Here is a 25,783-nt window from a genome sequence, read left to right as displayed (position 1 = left end):
TCAGCACCCTGGGAGTTGTCCTAACTTCCCCGGCCTCCCTACAGCACCCCTGACTCTAAAGACAGGAAGTGAGAGGGCCCCTCCTTCCTGCTTAATAACCCAAATTCCACAGCAGTGAAATAACACTCTATTATTAATATGATGAATCAGAGCACTGTGTCATGAGCAACATAGCCAGAGCAGGAAAGGGCTTCACTGCTATCACAAAGCCTCATATTTCACTAATTTCAGTAGTTCTGAAAAAGTCATGATAATTTAGTAAACGGTTGGCATTTATATAGCACCTTTATCTAAAGCACTGTACAATTGATGCTTCTCATTCACCCATTCACACACACACACCAACAGCAATTGGCCGCCATGCAAAGCAAGGCACCAAACAGCTCATCAGGAGCATTTGGAAGTTAGATGTCTTGCTCAGGGACACACCCAGGGCAGAATTGAACTGGCAGCCCTCCGACTGCCAGATGACAGCTCTTATCTTCTGAGACAATGTCGCCCCCCCCCCCCCCCATTACAGTACAAGGTGTGTGTAAATGTCAGTACATTGTAAAAACACAAACACAAAAGTTGAAACATTCTTTTTTTATTCATTGCACAGTAGCCAATCATTTTTCATGAGTAAAAATATGTTTTTTATGATTTATGAGGTATACATATGTAATTGAGGTAATTTTAGGTTCCTCTCGGTTGGTCAGTACCCCAGAGCACAGCCGTCCGCCCGGGGGTCCGACCCCGCCCACAGCACCCTGGCATCTGTTTCAGCCTCCGAGGCGTCTGGGTCCCACCAGCACCCCACAGCGATGACCTGCCCCCGCCCGAACCGCGCTCGCTGGTGCCCTGACACCGGCCCGACCACGGCGTGTCCGCGCCTCCCCAGCTCCTCTGCCACGCCCTGCTCCACACCGGCCTCCACGCTCAACTTCCACTGCCCATCTACAGGACGTACAGAGACTCATGGACCACTTATAACACCAATACAGTATAGCACACCTTACAACACTGATACAACACACCACATAACACTGATATAACACAACTTATACCACTGATACAACACACCTTACAACACACCACATAACACTGATATAACACAACTTATACCACTGATACAACACACCTTACAACACTGATACAACACACCACATAACACTGATATAACACTTACAACACTGATACAACACAACTTATACCACTGATACAACACACCTTACAACACCGATACAACACACCACATAACACTGATATAAAACTTACAACACTGATACAACACAACTTATACCACTGATACAACACACCTTACAACACTGATACAACATACTTCATACCACCGATACGACACACCTTACAACACTGATACAACATACTTCATACCACTGATACGACACACCTTACAACACTGATACAACACGTCTTACAACACTGATACAACACACTACATAACACTCATATGACACAACACTGATACAACACACTACATAACACAAATTACAACACTGATACAACACCCTTACAAAACTGATACAACACACCTTAATACCCTGATACAACTCAACTTATACGACTGATACAACACCCTTAAAACACTGATACAACACACCTTATAACCCTGATAGAGCACACCTTATAACCCTGATACAACACACAACGCTAATACTGCGCGCACACACACACACACACACACACACAGAACATACCAGTCTTGTCATAGTATACATATATGCGTGGAGCATCTAAAGCCTTCTGTGGGTTCATCCCAAACTCCAGCATGTTGAGCAGCACCTACAGAAAACACCGTCGTGAAATACTGTAATCCTACAGACAGTAATAAGAGTTCTGCGCATTACTGTCCATTTAAAAAACACATCTGTTGACAGCAGTATTAAGAACAAAAATATTATTTCATTTTGATTGCTCATATTGATTTAAGAGAAATAGAAAATTTAGAAAAATTCTGAAAATTACCCTACATTACATTAATGGCATTTGGCAGACGCTCTTATCCAGAGTGACATACAGTTGATTAGACTAAGCAGGAGATAATCTTCCCCTGGAGCAATGCAGGGTTGCTCAAGGGCCCAACGGCCGTGCGGATCTTATTGTGGTGTAGCTGAAGCTTTGACCACTTTCTTTTGCACACCTTTCCTACCAAAGGGGGGTGGCAAAATAAACTGGTAGTTTATAGCAGCCACTTCGATTTGCATGTAGCAGCAGCAAACGCAGATCGTAAGTAGGTACTGTAGAGTTAAATCCGACACCTGTTATAACTCGTAAATGTTCATTGCTTTCTACACCTACTGAACCATCGTAAAGTATTGCATGTAGAAACTACAGTGTAATCTTTACAAGTATATTGCCACACCCCAGTGTGCCTTACTCCACCTCTTCCCCAAGCAAGACAAGACCACTAATTTGAAAATGCCCCCACATATTTCAGATGACAACCCTCGTCAGCAACCTGACTGTAGGGACTAGAACAATTGGTCAGTCTGAACAAGACTTCCAAAAAGGCTACAGCCTCTCCATCCTAGACCCCTACATCATCTGAGCATTTTCATGGCTGGGTCATTCCTGTTGGTGCTCCACCTTCTGGACACCATCCAATAACTAACAAAACACCTGAACTAACAAAACGACTAACCCTTTCACCAAGGTTTCTCATGTTTTGTGACAATGTATTCACTGTATCATGTGTTTTAGACCAGTTTAGTTAATTGTGGATAAATGCCTGGATGTTTGTCAGTCAATTGTGAACTGTGTTACCGACCCAATGTACTTGACCTGTGGACTGTGAACTGACTTTTATGCTCTTAAGGAACACTGGCTTCAGCCGCATCCTAAGACCACAGGGGGGATGTAGGGACTACAACTTCCACATTCCCACAGGAAAATTCTGCGACGTCCACCACGAATGACGTCTAACTTGGTTCAGCCAATCCCGTAATGGCGGGAGCAATAAACGGTCCCGTATAAGAGCAAGACACGTTCTTGGGATCTCTCTCTTCTGCTTCTTCTGCCTCTTCTGCTTCTTCTCTTGGACGCACCCTTTTTGGGCATTCGCTTCAGCTCATCTGCTCCGAGACTCGGACAGGGCTGGATGCTGCACAGCGCACTACCAGGCCTACGGACACACCCAGTTACCTCGCGGTAACTTCGTGGCCTATAGCGAGTGGAAACTGGTGTACGCGGAACGCGACATCAGTTTACTCCTGCAAAGCTCACCATCGAACAACAGCAACGAACTTTTCCACCCGGAAAAAGGACAAGCGAACATCCTTCCAGCAACCGAGTGGACCAGACGACAGCGCGCGGCTAAGACGCCCCAGCCTGCGCATCTCTCCAGGACACGCATTCACAGCACCATCGCGGCTCCTATAAGGACAGCACGTCTTTTGGATCCAATGCGTATGGACTCAGTGAGAGAACAAACATTCAGGCATAGCCAGTGTTTAGTTTAGTCTTAACTGTTTTTGTGGATCTGTGTTTCAATATTTACCATCCTACTACTGTAATGTGTTTGGTTAGCTACATATATATGTACGTGAATTGATTCGCCGTCTTTTGCGCATATATAGAGTAAAACTACTCAAGTAGTCCCATCCCACAGCTAACTCTAACTCATTACCACACCCAGAACTCTAGCTTACTCAAGCTAGCTACTCCCACTTTTACCTTTCCTTTGTTCAAGCGACACGCGCACTTGCGCTTGCCACACACACGCACACACACATACCCAACTAAATTTCCTTACTAATTCCCGTTAGTTTATCTGTTATGTGTTTGTATGTTTGTTTAATAAATATATTTTATTAAACCCCGGTGTCCGTTTTGGAATCGCATAGACATGAGAGCCGAGTTAAAGCAGTCTTTCGAAGAACTTCCAACCTTCAGGTTATCGGTATGTTTAATCATTAATATTGGTTATTTTAATTATTAATTAAAATACTAAATTTGTGGTTAGATATTTCTGATAATAGTAATTTTATGAGACTGATTACTTTTTGCAGTTATACTGCTACACAACGTTTAACTGGCGCCCCGGTTTCGTAGAGAGTAAAATCTCTGCGTTATTTGGCGGCCCGTGCGAGGACCCTACATAATTTGGAGTCCCGTGCGAGGACCCCTACAGTGGCTACACCGGGGATCGAACCACCAACCTTGTGTGTCCCGGTCATGTACCTTAACCACAATGCTACAGGCCGCCCTATGTAGATATCTCTATCTCTATCTCTCTCCATAAGCTTGGGAGACAACCCATTGTGGAACAGGTCATCAGGTTAAATGGAACATTGAGCAGATAATTTAAAAAAATGAGTGTGAAAAGACAACTACATACATGTTGAGATCTCACATACAATATTACAAAACATGTACATGTATCGGACATAAATAAAGCAGATTTTTCAGTCACATTGTATAGGGGTATGCGGGCATGGTCAAGGGAGGTTGATGGGGCAGGGCCTCGAGACCGATGGGGCGGGGCTGAAGAAAAGGGCGGGGCACCTGCACGTGTCCCTGAGGCTGCATGAAGGCCCCCATCACTCCATAGCAACAGAGCAGCCGCCCAGAAACAGCGTCCGTCAGCAACGCCGGCACGATGGTGTGGTAGGGCCTCTTCTCCGGCCCAACGCAGTTTCCATGACTACCGTCCAGGGAGAAGTTGGCTCCCCTGTTCTACGAACACAAAATTTAAATATTAAAAAAAAAACATCTGAAATGACAGAAGAAGGAAGAAAAAACTGTAAACATAATGGCGCCATTCAATTTCTGTTCTCTACACAGGAAGTGGCTCACTCTCTCTCTCTCATACACACACACACACACGCCATTTTCTTAGGATTTTGAACAATGGCTCATTTTTCCGGCCCTGCCTTGTGGAATGCTGTGTTTTCTCAGTGGAGGGGGTGGAGTGGAGTCTGTATTTTCAGTATATACTAAAATTAGGCATGATCCTATATAATTTCTAACCTTTTCTAATGGCTTCCCACTTGTACTGTTGATTAGACGACAGTAAAGTATTTGCTATTGGAATACAGAACCATTATCAGTTATCTCAGAAAATCCGTTATGATTTACATTTACATTTTTGTCATTTGGCAGACGCTTTTAATCCAAAGCGACTTACAAGTGCATAGGTTCTTCCACAAGTTAAAGCATCACATCCATAACTAGTAAAATACACATGAATAATAAATATTCATTCACATCATAAAGGATTAAGAAGGAGGCCTGAAGATTAATACTGTGGCAATGGATGCACTGTACTGCTATAGAACAGCATTAGCTCCATAATGAATGTAGCAGAGAGGAAATATGAGTAATTTATGTACTGAGTATCTGGTGCTTGTAAAAGATCTATGGCTAAATGGGTCGATCCCCGATATCTCACGTGAAGAGAAAAGCCGCAGTTCTCCGGAACCAGGCCCGTCCCGAAGCCCAAGTACGTGCTGTTGACAAAGGAGCAGGCATTCCCCTCCACGTCCACGACAGCGAAGTACACCGTGTCACTTCCTGGAGGAGCCCCGTGCTCGTTAACGCCCGCCCTGGTTAGAACAGGCATCGTGAGGACGTTTGTTCGGCGCTCTAAGGTCACTCAAAGCTGGGAGGGGGGTCTAAATGACATCACTGCTGATGCTTCGCCATTGTTTTCTTAAAATAGAGGTGGGAACGTTGTGCTGGGAGGCACGTGCCACAGCCAGTTCACTCGCAGTTCATCAGAGAACAGGAAAACGTTCCAGGCAGGCATCGACGTACTGTCTGCAGTTGTCAATTATTAATTTATCAATAAATTATCACATCAGATAAGCAATAAATTACATAATTTAAGAGAAATAAAGAGCATAATATTCGCTCATCTTATAATGCGGCCCACAGTCAGGGACTGTTTCTCTGGTCTCAGTTTTCCAATGTAATGCTACATAATGGCCACTAGGAGGCCAAACAGAAGCAGGCACTTGTTACTGTGAGGTTGTCACCCAGAAGTGGTTCAAAGGTGTGGGTATTCAACATTGGTCCTGGGAAACCCCTGTGTATGCTGTATTCAGTTCCAACCACAATTGCAATCCCAGATTTTTTAACAAGCTGTTCATTTTTCTTAATTGAGTGCTTTTCATGTTTTGAGGGATTATTTACCTTTTTTTAAGCCATATTATGTCAGAAATATGAATGCATGCCATTAAGACCCATGTTTGTATTGTGCTTATTGTGCTATATGGCCAACAACTGCAGAAAGAGGTAACAGAAAAATGTAACTGATCACATTGAGGTTAATCAATATGCTAACTGGGTTGTCAAACGCATGTGTTTCTTACATGGGCTAATTGTTCTTCCTTAAACTTAACACAATGCAGGTTTGGCTCATTATCATTTGCTCTGCATTTGAATTCTCAATTATCTACCAAGTGGTTAGTTTTGTCCAGCAAGAGACTAGCTTTGACCAGCCACAGACCAGCTATGACCAAGTAGAAGTGTTGAAACCAGCTTAAACCATTTTAGAATCCCAGATGACCTTAATCTTCAGCAGCGCTGAAACCAGTTAAACCAGTAAAATGTCTGCAGATTACTAACGATTAGTACAGGTCTGAAAAAACATTGGTCACACTGGATAACAGAGTCTACAGTATCTGATAATAGTCTCCAATCCTCCCACATTCGTCATATTGTGAGGTTTGAAGGGTTGGGTTGGGTTTCCGACTTCCAGGAATTAAAGAAACCTGATTCATCACATTTGTGTTTGTCTTGCTTATAAAAGGCAAACCTTTGGTGTTATGATAAGGCAGACAATGATGGAGGAAAGTCTGAAATTATATAACATGATGCAACAGAAAAACTAATCTAGCACAGGTTAAATCTTGGGCAGGGCTATCATTTCTAGTGTACTTTCAGACCAAAGCGGCACTACACATAATTCATGATAATCACACCTGTCTACAATTGCGATATTAAAAGAAAACTACTTAGAGAAATCAAACCTTCTGTTCCTGGGAGTTAATTTAGTTTTCCTTATGCATGCTATTTCAGAAGATTGTGATTTGTGTGGGAATAGAAATACATCTATCTGGAATGATACGAAAACAATAATTTATTCGAACGAACGGGCAGACAGCCAAGTCATCAGTAATCAACTTTTCTGTGATACCACCCTTTCGGTTATAATGTTAAACTTCCAATTATGACCATATGACTCACTTCTGAAGATTTATCTTGGTACAAATGATAACCTGATGTACAGTAGATAACCTGTTACAACACACCACATATGAATGCACGGAGAGGGCTAATTATAGTCAGATTTGTTTCATACCAACCACAAAGGCAAGGCAGCGTCTACGCCAACAGTCTGTTTATTTTCCAGCCGGCAACCAGAAAGTCTAAAGTCTAGCACTTGTGAGTGGGGAGTACTGAGTTTCCATTGTAAACTCCAAACAGAGGTGGCTCTATGATGCCCTGTGCTGAGTAAGATTACCGAGGATGTAAGCAAACACAGCTATCTAAAGCAAACACTGTGTACCTGCCTCTAACAGGTACCCGTGTAGAGGTGAGGAGGATGTCCTGGCCAGCCATGTGCAAGAATTTCACCAGTGCCAGTTTTACAAATAATAACCCACAAGAATGCCCACAGTCTAAACCACATTCATGTAATCAATTATGTCCCTGCTGAAAAATCTTAAACCAGCCTAAATTGGTCAAGTTTTTTTAAGCGGTGTTTGACCACCTGTTCAGCATCTGACCAGCCTATAGTCATCTAGTCCACCATTTTGGCCAACAGCTTACTCTACGAGCTTAACCAGCTATGACCAGCTAAGATCACCTTAGAATCCCAGCTGGTCAGTGTACTGCAGGGTTTTGGGCTTATAACTGAAAGGCTACTGGTGTGACCAAGTATTCAAATATGATGCCAATGTGATGCTAAACAATATCACATGTGAAAAACAGAATGCTGAAGTATACCTATAGTATACTATTTTATACTTAAGAATACTTGTACTGTAAGTTCATATCAAGTATGCTTAGTATACTATTTTTCACAAGGGATAGGCCTACATTTAATTTTGTCCTCCAATTCTGATGTATACAAGTATCATTAAATACTACATGTACCTGTATCATATTTCCTATTCATTGTGTTTGATTGAAATTATTATTCTTTTTATTTTAATTAATCTTGAGCATTTCAGTTTTACAGTCAGGCTCAGTGTGTTTGAAGGGTCTGAAAGCGGTCAGGTTTGAGTGTGCACAGACTTACGTCTGCATGTTTATGAGCTGGGCACGCTGGCCAGCGTAGGCCTTGGACAGGAGTCCCTCCACAGGCACTTTGACCTTCTCGGGGTCGGCACAGAAGTGGATCACGTCAGCCAGGCTGAGCTTGAAGGCTTCCGTCAGGACGTGGAGGTAGCCGCTGGTGTTGTGTCCCATCTCTAGAAACAGGCAACAGGAAGAGTCAACCAACAGGGCCCTCTATCACAAAGCAGGATTACTGAGCTGGATAGCTGCTCTTAGTAAAAATTGGAACACCTTTATTTACTCAATGTCCCAGTTTTATGAGGGTTCCGGGTTTTACTGTGCAGTTATCAAGCTTTGTGAAATCCTGCTATGCTAGTCCATGATCAATATTCTACTCTATAAATACTTTGTACAGAAATAACATATGTAATACCCTATGCCACCTTTCTAGCTGGTTTAAATGAAAGAGAGAAAATGACTCAATTTGCTACGTCCCCATGATAGCTTAACCCTCGGATAATGTGTAATTTGGATAACACACACCTATGGACTTGGCATCCATTGTACCGTGATGCCCAAATAACAATGGGTATTTACCCTACATGCATGCATTACAGTTATCCAGAATAACTGTAGCAATTTGTAGTTCCCAACTGTTAAATATCCACATAAACTCTCATGAAGGAAACCAATGTTGACTAGGTGCGCGTGTTTAAATCTGCCAGTATGACTTCCGTACCTTTCATGGGAAAGTGTTCCAGGATGTTGAGGGCAATGAGTGCCGCTATTCCCTGCCCGTTGGGAGGACATTCCCAAAGTCTCACCCCCTGAGGTGTGACAGCAACATTATAACTAGCACAGTGAACTTCTGTTTAGTACATCATATCTGCCTACAATACCCAGCATGCATCAGATGGTTCAAAAGTTAATGGCCAGTCACCTCCTCCTGAATGAGGAGGAGCCAAAAAGCTCTACCTGGGGAAATTTGTTTTTACCTCTCTTGCTTGTTTTTGGGGGGTTCTGGTCTGTTTCTTTTTCTTCATAATTTGCAGAATTATGTCCATCTACAGTTCTCTGTGAAATGGCTATAAAAAGCTGTATAGGGCGGCCTGTAGCGTAGTGGTTCAGGTAAATGACTGGGATATGCAAGGTCGGTGGTTCTAATCCCGGTGTAGCCACAATAAGATCCACACAGCCTCTGGGCCCATGAGCAAGGCCCTTAATCCTGCATTGCTCCAGGGGAGGATTGTCTCCTGCTTAGTCTAATCAACTGTACGTCGCTCTGGATAGGAGCATCTGAAAAAATGCCAATAATGTAATGATTTTATTTGAGAACCTTGTAATCAGTGAAAACGGGCTGGACTTCAGTGCTGCTGTGGTTCTTCAGGTCATCGAGGGTCATCACCCCGTCGTTCTGCCCAACAACATCGACTATGGCCTCCGCTATCCTTCCTTCGTAAAAACCGGACTTCCCACTCCGGGCCAACTCCTGAGAAAATCAATTATTATTTATCAGTTCATTCATTCATTTATCAATCATTTGGCAGATACCTTTACCCATACAGTAGAACAGTGCCTTAACAGGATGAACCACCCAGTAACCCAGTGAACAGATCTTTTTTAAAGATCTGCAGAAATACAACAGAAAAAACAGGCAAAGCATCAGGGGAGAGAGAGGGACTGCCCAACCCTGTTCCTGGAGATCTACCATCCTGTAGGTTTTCATTTCAACCCTAATTTGGCACACCTGATTCTACTAATTAGCAGCTCACTGAGATATCTAGCTGTTGAATGAGGTGTGCTTTGTTAGGGTTGAAGTGAAGACCTACAGGACCGTAGATCTCCAGAAATATGGTTGGGCAACTCTGTTCTAGCTGTTAAATGAGGTGTGCTTTGTTAGGGTTGGCGTGGAAAGCTACAGGACTGCTTTATATCATTCCTGCACTTTACACTACCTTTTCAGTGGGCCAAAGGGTGGGTACTAACCGTCGCACAGCAACATAGCAGTCCCAAAGACAAAGAGCTGTCACGTGGCCCGTATTGATTACAATAAGGGCACTTGAATGGCATGATTACACGGGAAGATGTTTCTATGTACAGTACTAATTTAATTGTCATGGCCTGTTGCTGCTCCGTTTACAGATTTGATCATTGGCTGATTAATGAGCCATCTGCCAGCATGCTCAGACCAGTCAGGGAAGACGATAAACAAGGCAGCTCGTCACCCTGGCAACCCGATCCCAGCATAAACCGGTGCCGGAGTATTGTTTTATTGTTTATGGTTGACGCACACATCAGAAATACAAAGTGAAGGATTATTCTTTATCTTTATCTTTCATTCAATAGTCTTTAGTTCTACAGTATCAACTTTCACTTGATCTACTGTCAATTTAAACCACTGGAGTGACTTTCTAATAATAACTTTATATAGCACCTTTCAATGAATACAGCACAAAGTGTTCTGTGGGGTAAGATAGAAACATATTGTAGTTAATGTAAAAACTATAGTAATACTATTGTAATACTATTGTGATACTGCCTCTAAACAACTCTAACTGCTACATTAATAACCATCCATTAGGGATCAGTTTGTATATTTATTATTATTATTTTTAGTTGATCTATACGGTCTCTCAACACATTTACTGGAGGAATTCAAATTTACATTAAACATTTTTCAACATTTATAAAACACTGCCAGCACATATTGTACAGCTGGGTGAGGACTTTGATGAAAAATTAGACAGATACCAAGTTTTTTCTCACACATTGCCAAGTCACGTGCAATCAGGGTATGATACTTTTCAAATACCAAAGGTGATAAGACAAGACTGTGCACTCTCGACCGAGTCCCACCCTGTGACTTATATCACACCAATTATTGAATAATCATTACCCTACACCAGGCACCTATCTGCATTCAGGGGACTTGACATGAATGCAGGTTTGACAGATGTCTAAAACTACTGCCATTCACACAGTTTAGACTTTGTTTAACATTTCAGATTACAAAGATAATGCAAGTACACTGATTCTGAAATAGATTTAAACTGTAATCTAATTCAGATAAACTCGTCTGTGTGAAGGTGCCTGTGTTGACAGGGCTTGGCCAAATATCTAACTAAAACACTTCAACTCTTTAGATAGCAGTAAAATTTGAAAGTACTCCTGAAGATACCCATGTATTGTTCAGCCGAACATGTTACTAAACAGAAAACGTACAGAGGTACAGAAGACAAATATACTTTGCTCTGAATCCCGGTGAAATTTAAAAGTTTATTTTAAAACCGGTTAAGGGTTTTACTGGAATCTGAAGGGTTAATGTGTTTTAGAACTTGTCCAAGGTCTGGAAAGGGGGAGGTCCCATCGTTACCTGGTAGGTGCGAGCCAGCGTGGGGTTAGCGAACAACTGGCCATGTTTGGGCGGTTGGTTGTTGATGAGGAAGTCTCCACCCAGTGCCTTCCCATCGTCCTTCAGGGCCTTTGACCACCTCGCCCAGTCGTGTGCGGTGATCTCAGCCACGGGGAATCCCCTCTCAGCCAGCTCTGCGGCAGGCTCCAGAACCTCCCCCAGCGTGAGCTGAAAAGATTGCATGGAAAACAGAGTGGACTACAAATCCAAAACTCATAATCCCACAATCCTCCACTTCCGTCCATTAGAGTTAGATACATTCAGCAGATGCTCCTTTCCAGGGCAATTCATGGACTTTACTTATATTTTTTCACAGGTAGTGTCCATGAAAAGAACACTGCTCTTATCTAGAGCAGCGCTACTCAACTCATTTGACTTCATTTGAATGGCCCCCCTGCATTTATATTCTACCATTTTACTACTGAACAACTGGATGGTTTCCATGGCTTTGTATTGTACCTTTTATTGCAGAACAATTGGATGGTCACACAACAGCAATCGATGAATCCCTGAGGTTGTATTCTACCCTTTTACTTCTGACCAACTGGATGGTGTCACACCAGGAAAGGATGGCATCCCTGAGTTTCTTAGTACTCTACCTTTTTATTGCAGAACAACTGGATGGTCTCACGCAATAGATAGACTGCCTGAGTTTGTATTGTACCTTTTTACTCCTGAACAGCTGGACAGTATCGCACCAGCAATAGATGGACTGCCTGAGTTGTATTGTACCTTTTTACTTCCGAACAGCTAGACAGTATCGCACCAGCAATAGATGGACTGCCTGAGTTTGTATTGTACCTTTTTACTCCCGAACAGCTGGACAGTATCGCACCAGCAGGCGGCTGCACCTGGGACAGTGACGTTGAGGGCGTGGAAGACTGAGGGCGGCTGGGCCTCACTGAAACCCAAACCGCTCAACAGGTCAAGGGTCAACGCTCTGGGGGATCGGCCACTTCAGCAAAGGATGGAGGGAAAGGGGGAGGGGGAGGGAAAGAGAGAGAGACAGACAGTGAGATGGAGAGAGACAGAGAGGGGGAAGAGAGAGCGATGACAGGGGGAGGAGGGAAAGCGAGTGAGAAAGGGGGAGAGCAGGAGGGGCGGAGAGGGCAACGAAAAGGAGATGGAAATAGAGCAAAGGGAGAGAGAGAGAGAGAGAGAGAGAGAGAATTCACAGGTTATCCCCTGAGTTAGATTACATCTGCATGAGTCAGTTTGACAAACAGTCCAGGCTCCAGCCCTGACATCCACAAGCAAACATTTGTCCGTTTATAAATCTTTGAAGTTACAGGAACGACATGTTAGTTTTATGTTAACAGCAACACACAATAGCAGACTGATAGGGAAGAAGCCAAGAAAAACTGTTTTTCTGAAAGTCCTGTTTCATATTCACCGCCCTGTAATGCTACACAGAATCAGGGGGAAACACATTACAAGATTCACAAGATTCCTGCACTTTTCCAAACCTTAACATGATAAAGGTAGCTTCTCTGTACAAGATGGTACAACACACCCTCGAGATAAGCAAGGCCGAGGAATTACCTCCAATGTGATAACAACAAAGAAAAATCACAATAATGATAACGTACTGTAGGCCTATCTAGTTAAGCATTAGCCTAATCATAGGCTTCTTCTGAACCAGACACTCCTCATTTCTATGAAATGTAGGTGGTAGACGTGGTAAATCAGTGGTCAAAGTTTACAGAAACTATTACAAAATCAAGATAACACCAGAATTGGTATGGGTTTCCATGCCATTCCAAAAATAGTTGTGCATAGCAGCCTACTGGTTTATGGTTTCTTACAAATGGGACCTCCAGACATACAATATCTGTTACACTTCAGGGTACAGCCTCTCCATTTAGAATTCAAACTCATACGAAATTCAATAGCCTACAAAAATGTAAAACTGCAGACTTACTCAATGTATTGTCTTCATTCGTGTCATTTTCCACTCCAACGTGGAATTGCCATATATTTCATATTTGGCAAACATACAGTAACATCCTTCCTCGGATATATGTCTTATATCAAAACATATATGAAAAGTATATTTTTTATACAGCCCATATACTGCAAAATACATTTCACGTTTCTTCGGTGTGGGCAAATAAATTGAACTTCTTTGTAGAATATATTACACGCATACACATTAATTTCTTCATGTTTCTAATCGTTTTCAACTCCTTTATTTTCCGTAAAGAAGGAAAAGTATAAATATGAGTTTCCCCTCACCTCCCGTTCAACCCGCGCACCTGCCCGGTGCGGGCGTCATAGAAGAGACAGAAGCAGTCTCCGCCAACACCGGTGCTGCAGGGTTCTGTTACGCCGAGAGCGGCCGCGACAGCTACGGCAGCGTCGGCTGCATTGCCGCCTCTCCTCAGAATATCTGTGGTACAGCAGAATGCTATATTTTAGTAGGACACAAAATTACAGAGAGCAGTTCTGTCCACAAGACTCACACAGAGATAAAGTAAAGTACAGTACATCGTTTCATAAAAATGCAAGAATTGCGAGGCCGTGGGATAAATTATGTGTTTTTTTGATGAAAGGTAGATTAGGCTACGATCGAAGGATTTTGGAAGAAAATGTAATGTAGCCCATTGACACGAGTACGTACTAGCTGCAAGAATAAAGCAATCAATAAATTAAACGTCAATTAATGTTCGCAGCGTTACGAACATATTTTTTCTATCTTAAATCAATGACAGGGGTCATTAGGACCGTACTTATAATGGCAGAGGTTGTCCAGCTGGATGACGTATTCGTGAAAACAAGGTTTCAGGGCTTTCCTCGGCAGTGGTTACGCGCACTTTAACCCTTTCAAGAGTAATGGTTTTTTTATGTTTCGAAGCCAGTGCTCTAGAACTCTCCATTGCTTTCGATTTACACTAGTGATCGTTACGTAAACATTAGAATGTTCTGAACATTCTAATGACAACTTTGTGATCTTACACCTTGAAGAGTTAAAACTAGTTTCGCGCCTTGTATAACGCTAACTTGCATAATGTGCAATACAGTAGCCGAATAGTCTACTTACCAAGCCCAATTACTGACGCCAAAGTCTGACTCGAAGCAACGCAGCCATTTAAACATACAACGGGTGAGCGTCGCGAGGAGAATGGAAGTTCTGGTTGCATTATCTTCCTAAAATGACACATTTTACACAGTCGTTTAGTCTTGACACTTTAAACATAACATCTGTTCATTGTTCTTAGGCAAATTTCTGTTTGCAATATATAACACAGAACTCTGTAATTCTGTCTTGTCTTTTCGCATCATCACCAAGTATCTTTTGCCCGGGACATCAAGCATGTAGTAATGTGATTCCGTGATCGGTGCTCGATTAACAGGCTGTGTCAAAGGCATGCGCGACTGAAGTACAATTTTCAAGAGTGTAGAAATGGATGTGTTTTTTTTATTTTCTGTGGGTAAAGAAATGCTAGAACTTGAAATGGTTCCTCTCGCGCTAATAAATATTTGTTGGAAAGTTCAGTCAAGTTCAAGGTCCCCAAACTTCATTTGGCGATACTAAAACTCTACCCCAGAACATAAATGCGAAACTGGAGTTTTCTCTTACGGAATATTTAGGTTATTACTCGATAACCATCATATTAGCCAAATTAACTGTCCCATGTTGTTGTTCGTGTTTCTTAATCTCTCTTAAAACGACGCAACTTTGTGTGTGTGTGTGTGTGTGTGTGTGTGTGTGTGCGTGCGTGCGTGCGTGTTTATTCATATATATATATATTGTTAAACTCAATGAGCTATCCTTTTTAAATAAAGGTTAAGTTAAAAAAAAAAAAAAAATATATATATATATATGAAATAAATAAATAATATATATATTATTTTTTACATTTTTTTATTTAACCTTTATATAAGCAGGGTAGCTCATTGAGTTTAACGTTTTCCTTTCCACAAGCTACCTGCCCAAGACAGACAGTGGCATGGCAATTACTCAGTTACAGACAGAAAACATTCACTCACTGAGCACTTTACTAGGAATACTATACTGTGTGTGTGCAATTTCTGCAGATTTGTCAGCGGTGAATCTCCCGTTCGACCACATCCCAAAGGTGTAATATTGGATTCAGTCACTGGGAAGGCCACTGAAGAACACTGAATTGTAATATTCATGAAACCAGTTTGAGACAACCTTTGCTTTGTAACATGGTGCATTATCATGCTGGAAGTAGTCATTAGAAAATGGCCATGAAGGGATGCACATGGTCAGCAACAATACTCAAATAGTCTTTTGCATTCAAGCGATGATTGATTGGTATTAACAGGCCCAAAGTGTGCCAAGAAAACATTCCCCACACCATTACACCACCGCCACCAGCCTGGACTGTTGACACAAGGCAGGTTGGGTCCATGGATTCATGCTGTTAGCGCAAGATTCATCAGACCAGGCTACGTTTTTTCCAGTCTTCAACTGTCCAGTTTTGGTGAGCCTGTGCCCACTGCAGCCTCAGCTTTCTGTTCTTGGCTGACAGAACTGAAACCCTATGTGGTCTTCTGCTGTTGTAGTCCGTGAGTTACTGTAGCCTTTCTGTCAGCTCAAACCAGTCTGGCCATTGTCCATTGACCTCTCTCATCAGCAAGGTGTTTCTGTCTGCAGAACTAGCGCCTACTGGATGTTTCCCCCCCCCGTACTATTCTGAGTAAACTGTAGACTGTTGGGTGTGAAAATCCCAGGAGATCAGTGGTTCCAGAAATACTCAAATCCATCTGGCATGAACAATGCCACAGTCGAAATCACTGAGATCACATTTTTCCCTATACTGATGGATGTGGACATTAATTGAAGCTCCTGACCTGTATCTGCATGATTTTGTGCATTGCACTGCTGCCACACAATTGGCTGATTAGATAATGGCATGAATAAATAGGTGTATAGATCCTCCTAATAAAGTGCTCAGTAAGTGTGTGTCACATTATTATTATTGTTGTTGTTGTTATATATTATTTTTTAATGAACTATTTTTTTCCCATTCTATTCTCTAAGTCAAGAATAAAATGATGTACAGTTTTATCTACCGTTGTGATCAGTGTGTGGTACATATAACATTCAGGAATTGTCTAAAATATTGAATCTCTAACATAACATAGGCCCACTCGCAAGTTCTTTTTAGACACATACTAATTCAGAGGTTTGCGCAGTCAGTAGGCCTAATCTTCAGTAGGTAGACTGGTTTGATGTGGCCCCTACAAATCTAATAGTCCTAGTAGAACATTAACTGAGCCAGATGGCCGTCACAGCTCGACTCGCTGTAAATCAAATTTTAAGCAGTGACATCATTCGTCCAGGGGTCTATAAATGCTTCTCCCCGGTCAAGGCTACTGAAACGACTGGAGCTTCTTTTCAGGCACAGACTCACTGGAGAGGCTGACGTTTTTTTTAGTTTTTTTTTTCGACTGCTATTGTACTATAGCTCGCCCATAGCACTCAAGAACCATGTGCTCTGGTGGTTTTGCCAAATGCCTGGGCATCACCCTCATTCCCTTGGCTATTCTTTGCATTCTCTGCAACATCTTGCTGTTTTTTCCTGGCGGCGTACCTGCTTCAAGCAATGACAACATCACCGAGGAGGTGTGGTACTTTGGTGGCATCCTCGGCTCTGGCGTTTTGGTAAGCGAGCTAAAGTACTTTGTGTAGCATATCATGCCTGTGAAGTTTTCATCACTTTACACCTAAACCAGACGTGTCCAAACCCAGGTACTGGACAGTTAAGGGGTCTGTTGCTTTTTAGTGGTCCTCGGAAATTTATTGATAAAATAAAGCAGTTCATAATGCAGTTTATAATACTATAGATCACCACCTTTTTTAGTTCTGAATCGGTTGCTGATTTTAAGGGGAAAACAACAACCATCTGACCCCGTGGACCGGGACTTTGGACCACTGTTCTAACATTATTTCCTACTTGAAATAGCAGCTCAATTCAACACATGAAAATTCATTCAAGAGTTATGCTAATTGTAAATTAGGTCACTTGTTAGATGGACCTTCTAAGCATTTTGTAGAACTCACAACAGTTATTGTGAGTGAAAAGATCTTTAGCTTTTGAACAAAAACCTGCACTTTGTCCAATAGTGCTGAAACCATTTGTTTAAGTGAAAAGGCACAGTACTGTACTTACAGTTAGTTTTGCCATCACAACATTCTCCACACAAAATCAGGTAAATTAATTAAGTTGTTGGTTTTAAAAGCCATAAAGCGGATATTTCCCGAGGGAGAAAGAGAGATGTCATACATCACTCTCTTAAAAGTTATGAAAATTCAGTACAAGTATGCTATGGTATCCAGCATTGTATGTTTGTATGTCATTGTTAATGCTTGTTTTAATAATATGAGTACATTACTTCCTGAAATTAGTCTATTGGCTTGGTCAATATACAGTTATTGTAGTAAATTTAGAATAAGAAGAATCAAGTGCATGATTCACATGTTTATTTGCTGTGATGCTGATACAGTATACACTCAATGAGCACTTTATTAGGAACACCTGTACACCTACTTATACATGCGATTATCTTATCAACCAAACGTGTGGCAGTAGTGCAATGAATACAATCATGCAGATACAGGTTAGGAGCTTCAGTTAATGTTCACATCAACCATCAGAATGGGGAAGAAATGTGATCTAAGTGACTTGGACCATGGAATGATTGTTGGTGCCAGACAAGGGAGTATCTCAGAAATGGCTGATCTCCAGGGATTTTCACACACAAGAGTTGGCTGAGAATGGTGTGAAAAACAAAAAACATGCAGTGAGCAGCAGTTCTGCGGGCATAAATGTCTTGTTAATGCGAGAGGTCAGAGGAGAAGGGCAAACAACGCAAATAACCACGCATTACAACAGTCGTATGCATAAGAGCATTTTTGAACACACAACGCGTTAAACCTCTAAGTGGATAGACTACAGTAGCAGAAAAAATAAGTGTAATAAATACCTAATAAAGTGCTCACTGAGTGTATATCAAACCATGTAAGAAACATATTAGTAAATATATAAATGGTTTGGGGCATTTAGGATATAGTTATGTGAGCGATTTATGAAAGATAAACTCAAGTCAGATTAATTAGGCATTTAGGTTGTGGAGCACATGTTGTGTATTGTGCTTATGGAGCGTGTTAGTGTACAGCTGACTAAATAAATGTACACAGAGGATCCTAGTCCCTGGTTTTTCATATTCCCATATTCCTGTCATTTTCCCTTGTGTCAGATGATCTTCCCAGCCCTGGTCTTCCTGGGATTAAAGAACAATGACTGCTGTGGTTGCTGTGGTAATGAAAGTTGTGGGAAGCGCTTTGCGGTGAGTAAAAGAAACACACAGACACACTAGTGCACACACACATACACATACTTTATACAGTAAATGCATACCTGTACACACATACACATACATACATCTACATGCATACATGCACACGCATACACATAATTGGGCCCCAGACCTATAACAGATGAAAGAGAGCTAGTCTTTAGCTAAATAAAGAATGCCAGACCTTCTCAGATATTCTTTACAAACAGTGGCACAACCAGTATGGACAATGGCATTTGTAAAATGATGGTAATGTAATGTAATATCATGTTTACTATACATTTTTTGCTGTCAGACTTATCAGTGTAAATGCCTCCGGTCTCCACAGATGTTCACTTCCATCATCTTTGCCGGAGTGGGACTCGTTGGCGCTCTATACTCCACGATCATATCCGCGGCTGCCATAAATCGCGGACCTCTTTGCGCGACCGACACTGCCAGCAACGCCACGTTCTTTTATCCATTTCAAAACGGGTAATTAATAAGCGTCTTCATTTTTTTTGCCTGTAGCTCCAGAGCCAAGTTAAGCCAAGCCAACTTCCACTCATAATTATTTAATCAGCTCAATCGTGTCTAAACCTGATATGTGTATAAGCGCAAATTTAAATTAAGGTGATTGTTGGATCAAAAACCAGCACCTATATCGGACCTCCAGGACCGGAGTTGTGCACCCCTGCCTTAATTCCAACCCTCACCTGCTCCTTCTCCTCCTCCGCAGGGACTACCTGAGTAACCACACCCTGTGGGACGAGTGCCAGCAGCCGGAGCGAATCGTGCCCTGGCACCTGACGCTCTTCTCCTTGCTTCTCATCATGGGCCTGGTCCAGGCGGCGCTGTGCGGCTTCCAGGCCATCAACGGCCTTATCGGCACCATCTGCGGAGACTGCTGCGGCTGCTGCGGGGTGAGGGTCGCCTAGCGACGGGCGCTTAGTTACGGGCGCTTAGCGACGCCCGGAATTCCGGCCACTGAGCCGTCAACCGCGTATCCGTAGAGCGGGGGTGCGCAACAAGGGCCGATCCGTTTCAGGAGGTTGTGCCAACTTCTGCTCATAATTACAGTATGTAATTAGTTCAATCATATCTCGATCTGATATTTGTAGCGGCACCAGTTACAGCAGCATGACTGCAAGTGTATCCTTAGGACGTTATTGTGCTCAAGCAGAGGAGTGAAACAGGGTAGTTTATAAACCTGCAGGCAGACCAGCCCTCCGTGACCACAGTTATGTACCCCTGCTGTAGATCAGGCGGTCTCAAACCCTGGTCTTGGGGGGCCGTGGCATCTGTGGGTCTCGGTTGGTTTCCTTTCAATCAAAAGCAGGTCTAGGCCTTGAGAACAGCACATGCAGACTCTGTCACTAAACAATGACTTAAGACAATCAGTGACTTAATTTAAGCGCAGAAACGCGAGGACAGGGATCATAAAATCTGCCCATTGAATCCAAATCCAGCTCTGCTTTTCATTCTCCTGGGTAATTAACTGGACAGTTAGTGCGACTGATTAGCCAGACGAGATAAAGGGAGGGAGGAAAACCATCAGCCCTTGATTTATATTATGTAGATTATGATACTGCTGTAGATCATGTAGATTATGATAATGTTGTAGATTATGTATATTATAATACTGTTGTAGATTTCATAGATTATACATGACATTACATTATTGGCATTTGGCAGACACTCTTATCCAGAGTGACGTACATTTGATTAGACTAAGCAGGAGACAATCCTCTCCTGGAACAATGCTGGGATAAGGGCCTTGCTCAAGGGCCCAACGGCTTTGCAGACCACAGCCGCCTTATAATACTGTTGTAGATTGTGTAGATTATGATAATGTTGCAGATTGTGTAGATTATGATAATGTTGCAGATTATGTATATTATAATACTGTTGTAGATTGTGTAGATTATGATAATGTTGTAGATTGTGTAGATTATGATAATGTTGCAGATTATGTATATTATAATACTGTTGTAGATTGTGTAGATTATGATAATGTTGTAGATTGTGTAGATTATGATAATGTTGCAGATTATGTATATTATAATACTGTTGTAGATTGTGTAGATTATGATAATGTTGCAGATTATGTATATTATAATACTGTTGTAGATTGTGTAGATTATGATAATGTTGCAGATTATGTATATTATAATACTTTTGTAGATTGTGTAGATTATGATAATGTTGCAGATTATGTATATTATAATACTGTTGTAGATTGTGTAGATTATGATAATGTTGCAGATTATGTATATTATAATACTGTTGTAGATTGTGTAGATTATGATAATGTTGCAGATTATGTATATTATAATACTGTTGTAGATTGTGTAGATTATGATAATGTTGCAGATTATGTATATTATAATACTGTTGTAGATTTCATAGATTATAATACTGTTGTAGATTATGATAGGGATGCAAACCCTGATATGCCTGGTATTCTTTATTGTCTGGAGAATTAAATTATTGTTTGTCTTGCTTATGCAATTAGTTTGCTTGTTAAAGTATACTCCTAAGTATAAATGCTGCTCTGAGATTTTATGTTTTATTTTTATTTTTGTAAAAATGTAAGACATTGTGTTATGAAATGACACAAGTCTCATTCTGGCATTTTTCCTTTTCAGAGTGATGGAGCGGTCTAACTGAGAATCCTGCTCAATTGGACAAACAATATAAAGAACTTTTCAGAAACTTATATTTTTCATCACATATTTATGAGGTACATTTTTTTTTCTTCAGTTTTTAAAAATGCTAAGTGATGTCTGGTATAAAGAAACTTTGCTGGAGGACTCTATAGTCACATGATGGCAAAGGAAATACCAGCTTGAATATGTTGAATATTTATTTTACATTATTACTATTCATAGGTTTTTTTTTTTTGTTTTTTTTTTTTACTTCAGAATAGACATAATTTGCTCAGTCAGAAATGAGATTGTAATTTCAATTTTTTCTCACAATCTTTAATTTCAAAATGTCAAAATGTAAAATTGCAAAATGTGAAACAAATGTATGAATATTTTCAGTTTAAAAATGGACAGTAAAATATTGTGACAAGTTATGGGACATTGTCCCCATTGATTTAACTGTGAAGGATGTACATTTTCCTCTGTAAAGCAGATTGAACAAATGTTGTAAGCGTAGAATAGAAAAGCACAAAACAGATTATCCTCCTGTTTTCCAAACATGATATTACAATGGCAGACTAAAAGTAGAAAGCATTCTCATGAATATCCAGTGAAATATCTAGGATCAAACAGAGTATGGAAACTGCAAATGGCATTAATAAATTCCATGGCAGATTGTGGAAATGTTTTTTTCTTAAACCAGCACAAATACGCCACGGAGCACTGGTTTAAACCAGATAACAGAAAAGCACCGGCTTGTGCCTGAAGTGAATTACATTACATTACATTACATTACATTAATGGCATTTGGCAGACGTACTGCAAAGTACATATCCATAACCATAACAATACCCATAATTACGTAGCAAGCTAACTCCAATCGAAATTTAAGACTTATTTGAAGTGCGATATTCTTGTCGCGTTCATGTCGCCCTGCAATTGCCTCCAGTGCATAGGAATATAAATCCTCATCTGCAGAAAGTGCCATGTTTCTACATAATTACTGGAGGAGTGATCGTAGAAGAAAATACGACATCCTGTAGATGGTAGTGGCAAAACAGAACAGGGAACTTCAAGGAGACTGAGCAAGTAAATGGAAGGAAAATAAAATAATGTTGAACAAAATGTTTCGGGCTACATTTGTTAATCAAAGAAGATTACCATAAAGTCTGCTTTACAACCGCATTCACCTGCATCCACATTCAGATGTTTGAGTTGCATAACTTTACAGCATTGTTCGGCATTGCTAATGTTGACACAGGCATTAGGCTCGGAGTACATATTTACTGCACCACAAACTCTCTTTGCAAACTGTCTTTGTGCTGTAATTTTATAAGACCGTTTACGAGGACAGCTGTGTTCCCTTGAACATTATATAAATTATAATCATCATTACCTTTCAGACATTCGATACATTTTACAGCCAGTATGTACTGATATTATTTTCAAATATTGACTGCAAGTGAATTATTTACATCAGTGGCATTGCTGGCACTTCAAATGGTTGTTAAAGAGAATACGATTTTTTTTCAAGACTTGGTTGTGGATGTTGTATGAGATTTATGACTCATGGATGCGATGGTATCGAAATAAAAACGAATGTTTGTTTTGTTAAGTTCATTTTCAGGCTCCGTTTATTGTCTCAGCTGTCAGGGTTTAAGGAGGAAAGAGGAACTATCTTTTGAGTTCATATTAAGGTTTCCTGTTTATCTCTTCATCTGAAACGTGCACACAAAGAAACAACAACAGGAAATACCCCCATTGCATACTATACAGAATGTATAATGTACAAATTTCGATAAAAAATAAAAACGGCACTTTCATATTATGTGCACATCTTAGATATAGAAGTCACCTGTGTCTCTACTGTCCATGATGATCGGAACCGTACTGTCCTCTAGGGTCCTCATCACATTTGCACTTCGTTGTACGTCGCTCTGGATAAGAGCGTCTGCTAAATGCCTGTAATGTAATGTTATGAGAAAACGCCCTCTAGTGGTCATTCTGCTACTTACAGTTTTTTACAATCGTGTTCACACTTGTCTCAATACCATGTCCACTTTTTCAAAACACTGAACACATTCACCATATCATTAGACTACGTAAACTAAACTGTGGATATTTTTGCGTTGCTTTCATACTAAAGGCATTCAATCACCACTTCTTCCAAAATTCACGAATACCTCTCTCAGTCAATGTTCACTACCAGCAAGAGTCTGTACAAATACAGCAAATTTTGCAGACATTTAGATACTCTTTTCAAAACCCAATAAAATTCTGATCACTGTGGATGGAAATATGTTGCATTTTGACAGAAAAATGAAACGATATGCTTGAGTTTTAGAAAATCATTCAGATTTTAGCAGAAAGTTTATTCAGGTTATTACATTTTTTGTTTGCGGCCTTATTACAATCTATACAAAAGGGATCATACTTGCATTGAAATGTGCATGTATATAAGGAAAATATAGATGCAATTGTCACTGAATAGATTTTTCCACTATTACTGCTGTATATGTACTGCTGAAACACCTGGCTGTCATCAACCTACCCAGGTCTTTTTTGTTTGTGCCCCATTACCACATGTACAAAAGGGGCCATCTTTGGATTGGCATTTGCATTCTTGAGCCTTGGTGGGGAAAATAGGTGCAGCCAGAGGTAGAGGAAGAAGACATCACGGAAGAGCAAGAACAGTTGTGTCTGATGAAATCAGAGCCACAGTCATTGATCATGTGGTAAATCATGGTCAAGTAGGTTTGAGGGTTCAATCAAACTTGCCTAGATCCACAGTAGCTTCAATAGTGAGGATTTTCAGGCAAACTACAGTTTTTTACAATCGTTTTCACACTTGTCTCAATACCATGTCCACTTTTTCAAAACACTTAACACATTCACCATATCATTAGACTATGTGAACTAAACTGTGGATATTTTTGCATTGCTTTCATACTAAAGGCATTCAATCACCACTTCTTCCAAAATTCATGAATACCTCTCTCAGTCAATGTTCACTACCAGCAAAAGTTTGTCCAAATACAGCAAATTTTGCAGACATTTAGATACTCTGTTCAAAACAGTTAACTTTCAGTTCAAAACCCAATAAAATTCTGATCATTGTGGAAGGAAATATGCTGCATTTTGGCAGAAAAATGAAACTATATGCTTGAAATACGTAAGACAGATCATTCTGATTTGAGCAGAAAGTTTATTCCGTTTATTCAATTTTTTTGTTGGCAGCCTTGTTACCATCTGTGCAAAAGTGATCATACTTGCATTGAAATGTGCACGTATATAGGGTAAATATAGATGTAGTTGTTACTGAAGAGATTTTTCCGCTATTACTGCTGTATATGTACTGCTGAAACACCTGGCTGTCATTTCAGTGAACAACCTGCCCAGGTGTTTGTTGTTTGTGCCCCGTGTAGGGACTACAACTTCCACATTCCCACAGGAAAATTCTGCGACGTCCACCACGAATGACGTCTAACTTGGTTCAGCCAATCCCGTAATGGCGGGAGCAATAAACGGTCCCGTATAAGAGCAAGACACGTTCTTGGGATCTCTCTTCTGCTTCTTCTGGCTCTTCTGCTTTTTCTGCCTCTTCTGCTTCTTCTCTTCGACGCACCCTTTTTGGCCAGTCGCTTCAGCTCATCTGCTCCGAGACTCGGACAGAGGCTGAATGCTGCACAGCGCACTACCAGGCCTACGGACACACCCAGTTACCTCGCGGTAACTACGTGGCCTATAGTGAGTGGAAATTGTTGTACGCGGAACGCTACATCAGTTTACCCCAATAAAGCCCAACAACGAAACAGCAACGAACTTTTACACCTGGAAAAGGACCAGCGGATCAGACGACAACGCGCTGCTAAGACGGGAACACCCCAGCCTGCGCATCTCTCCCGGACACCATTCACAGCACCATCGCCGCTTCTACAAGGACAGCATGTCTTTTGGATCCAGCAATGCGTATGGACTCAGTAAGAAAACAAACATTCAGGCATAGCCAGTGTTTAGTTTAGTCTTAACTGTTTTTGTGAATCTGTGTTTCAATATTTACCATCCAACCATTGTAATGTGTTTGGTTAGCTACATATATATGTACGTGAATTGATTCGCCGTCTTTTGCGCATATATAGAGTAAAACTACGCAAGTAGTCCCTTCTCACAGCTAACTCTAACTCATTACCAC

The 25,783-nt window shown here is 41.1% G+C and overlaps 2 protein-coding genes across 3 annotated transcripts; one reads left to right on the top strand and one right to left on the bottom strand.

Annotated features, from left to right (window-relative positions):
* Positions 1-570: 570 nt before the first annotated feature.
* LOC133127030 (glutathione hydrolase-like YwrD proenzyme) lies at positions 571-14,929 on the bottom strand. 2 transcript variants are annotated; one of them, XM_061239626.1, is made up of 12 exons: positions 14,921-14,929; positions 14,676-14,782; positions 13,871-14,024; positions 12,437-12,590; positions 11,597-11,803; positions 9,560-9,712; positions 8,963-9,050; positions 8,246-8,417; positions 5,390-5,543; positions 4,504-4,674; positions 1,698-1,782; positions 571-936 (listed from the first exon to the last, which is right to left on the bottom strand). In XM_061239626.1, exons 2-12 carry the CDS (start codon positions 14,773-14,775, stop codon positions 695-697), a joined length of 1,680 nt encoding a protein of 559 aa, XP_061095610.1. In that variant the 5' UTR covers positions 14,776-14,782; positions 14,921-14,929; the 3' UTR covers positions 571-694. The 2 variants fall into 2 exon arrangements, with proteins under 2 accessions (XP_061095610.1, XP_061095609.1); XM_061239625.1 differs by lacking the exon at positions 14,921-14,929 and having other exon boundaries at positions 14,676-14,905.
* A 2,069-nt stretch (positions 14,930-16,998) lies between these two features.
* On the top strand, positions 16,999-22,275 carry tm4sf4 (transmembrane 4 L six family member 4). Its single transcript, XM_061240113.1, has 5 exons — positions 16,999-17,270; positions 18,866-18,955; positions 19,293-19,438; positions 19,683-19,866; positions 21,592-22,275. The coding sequence occupies exons 1-5, from the start codon at positions 17,097-17,099 to the stop codon at positions 21,607-21,609; spliced, it is 612 nt and encodes a 203-aa protein (XP_061096097.1). The 5' UTR covers positions 16,999-17,096; the 3' UTR covers positions 21,610-22,275.
* Positions 22,276-25,783: the final 3,508 nt, after the last annotated feature.

This window comes from Conger conger, chromosome 4 (genome assembly GCF_963514075.1).
Source record: "Conger conger chromosome 4, fConCon1.1, whole genome shotgun sequence".
Taxonomy (NCBI): domain Eukaryota; kingdom Metazoa; phylum Chordata; class Actinopteri; order Anguilliformes; family Congridae; genus Conger; species Conger conger.
The sequence above is the reverse complement of the archived record's forward strand: the minus strand, read 5'-3'. Positions and strand labels throughout refer to the sequence as shown.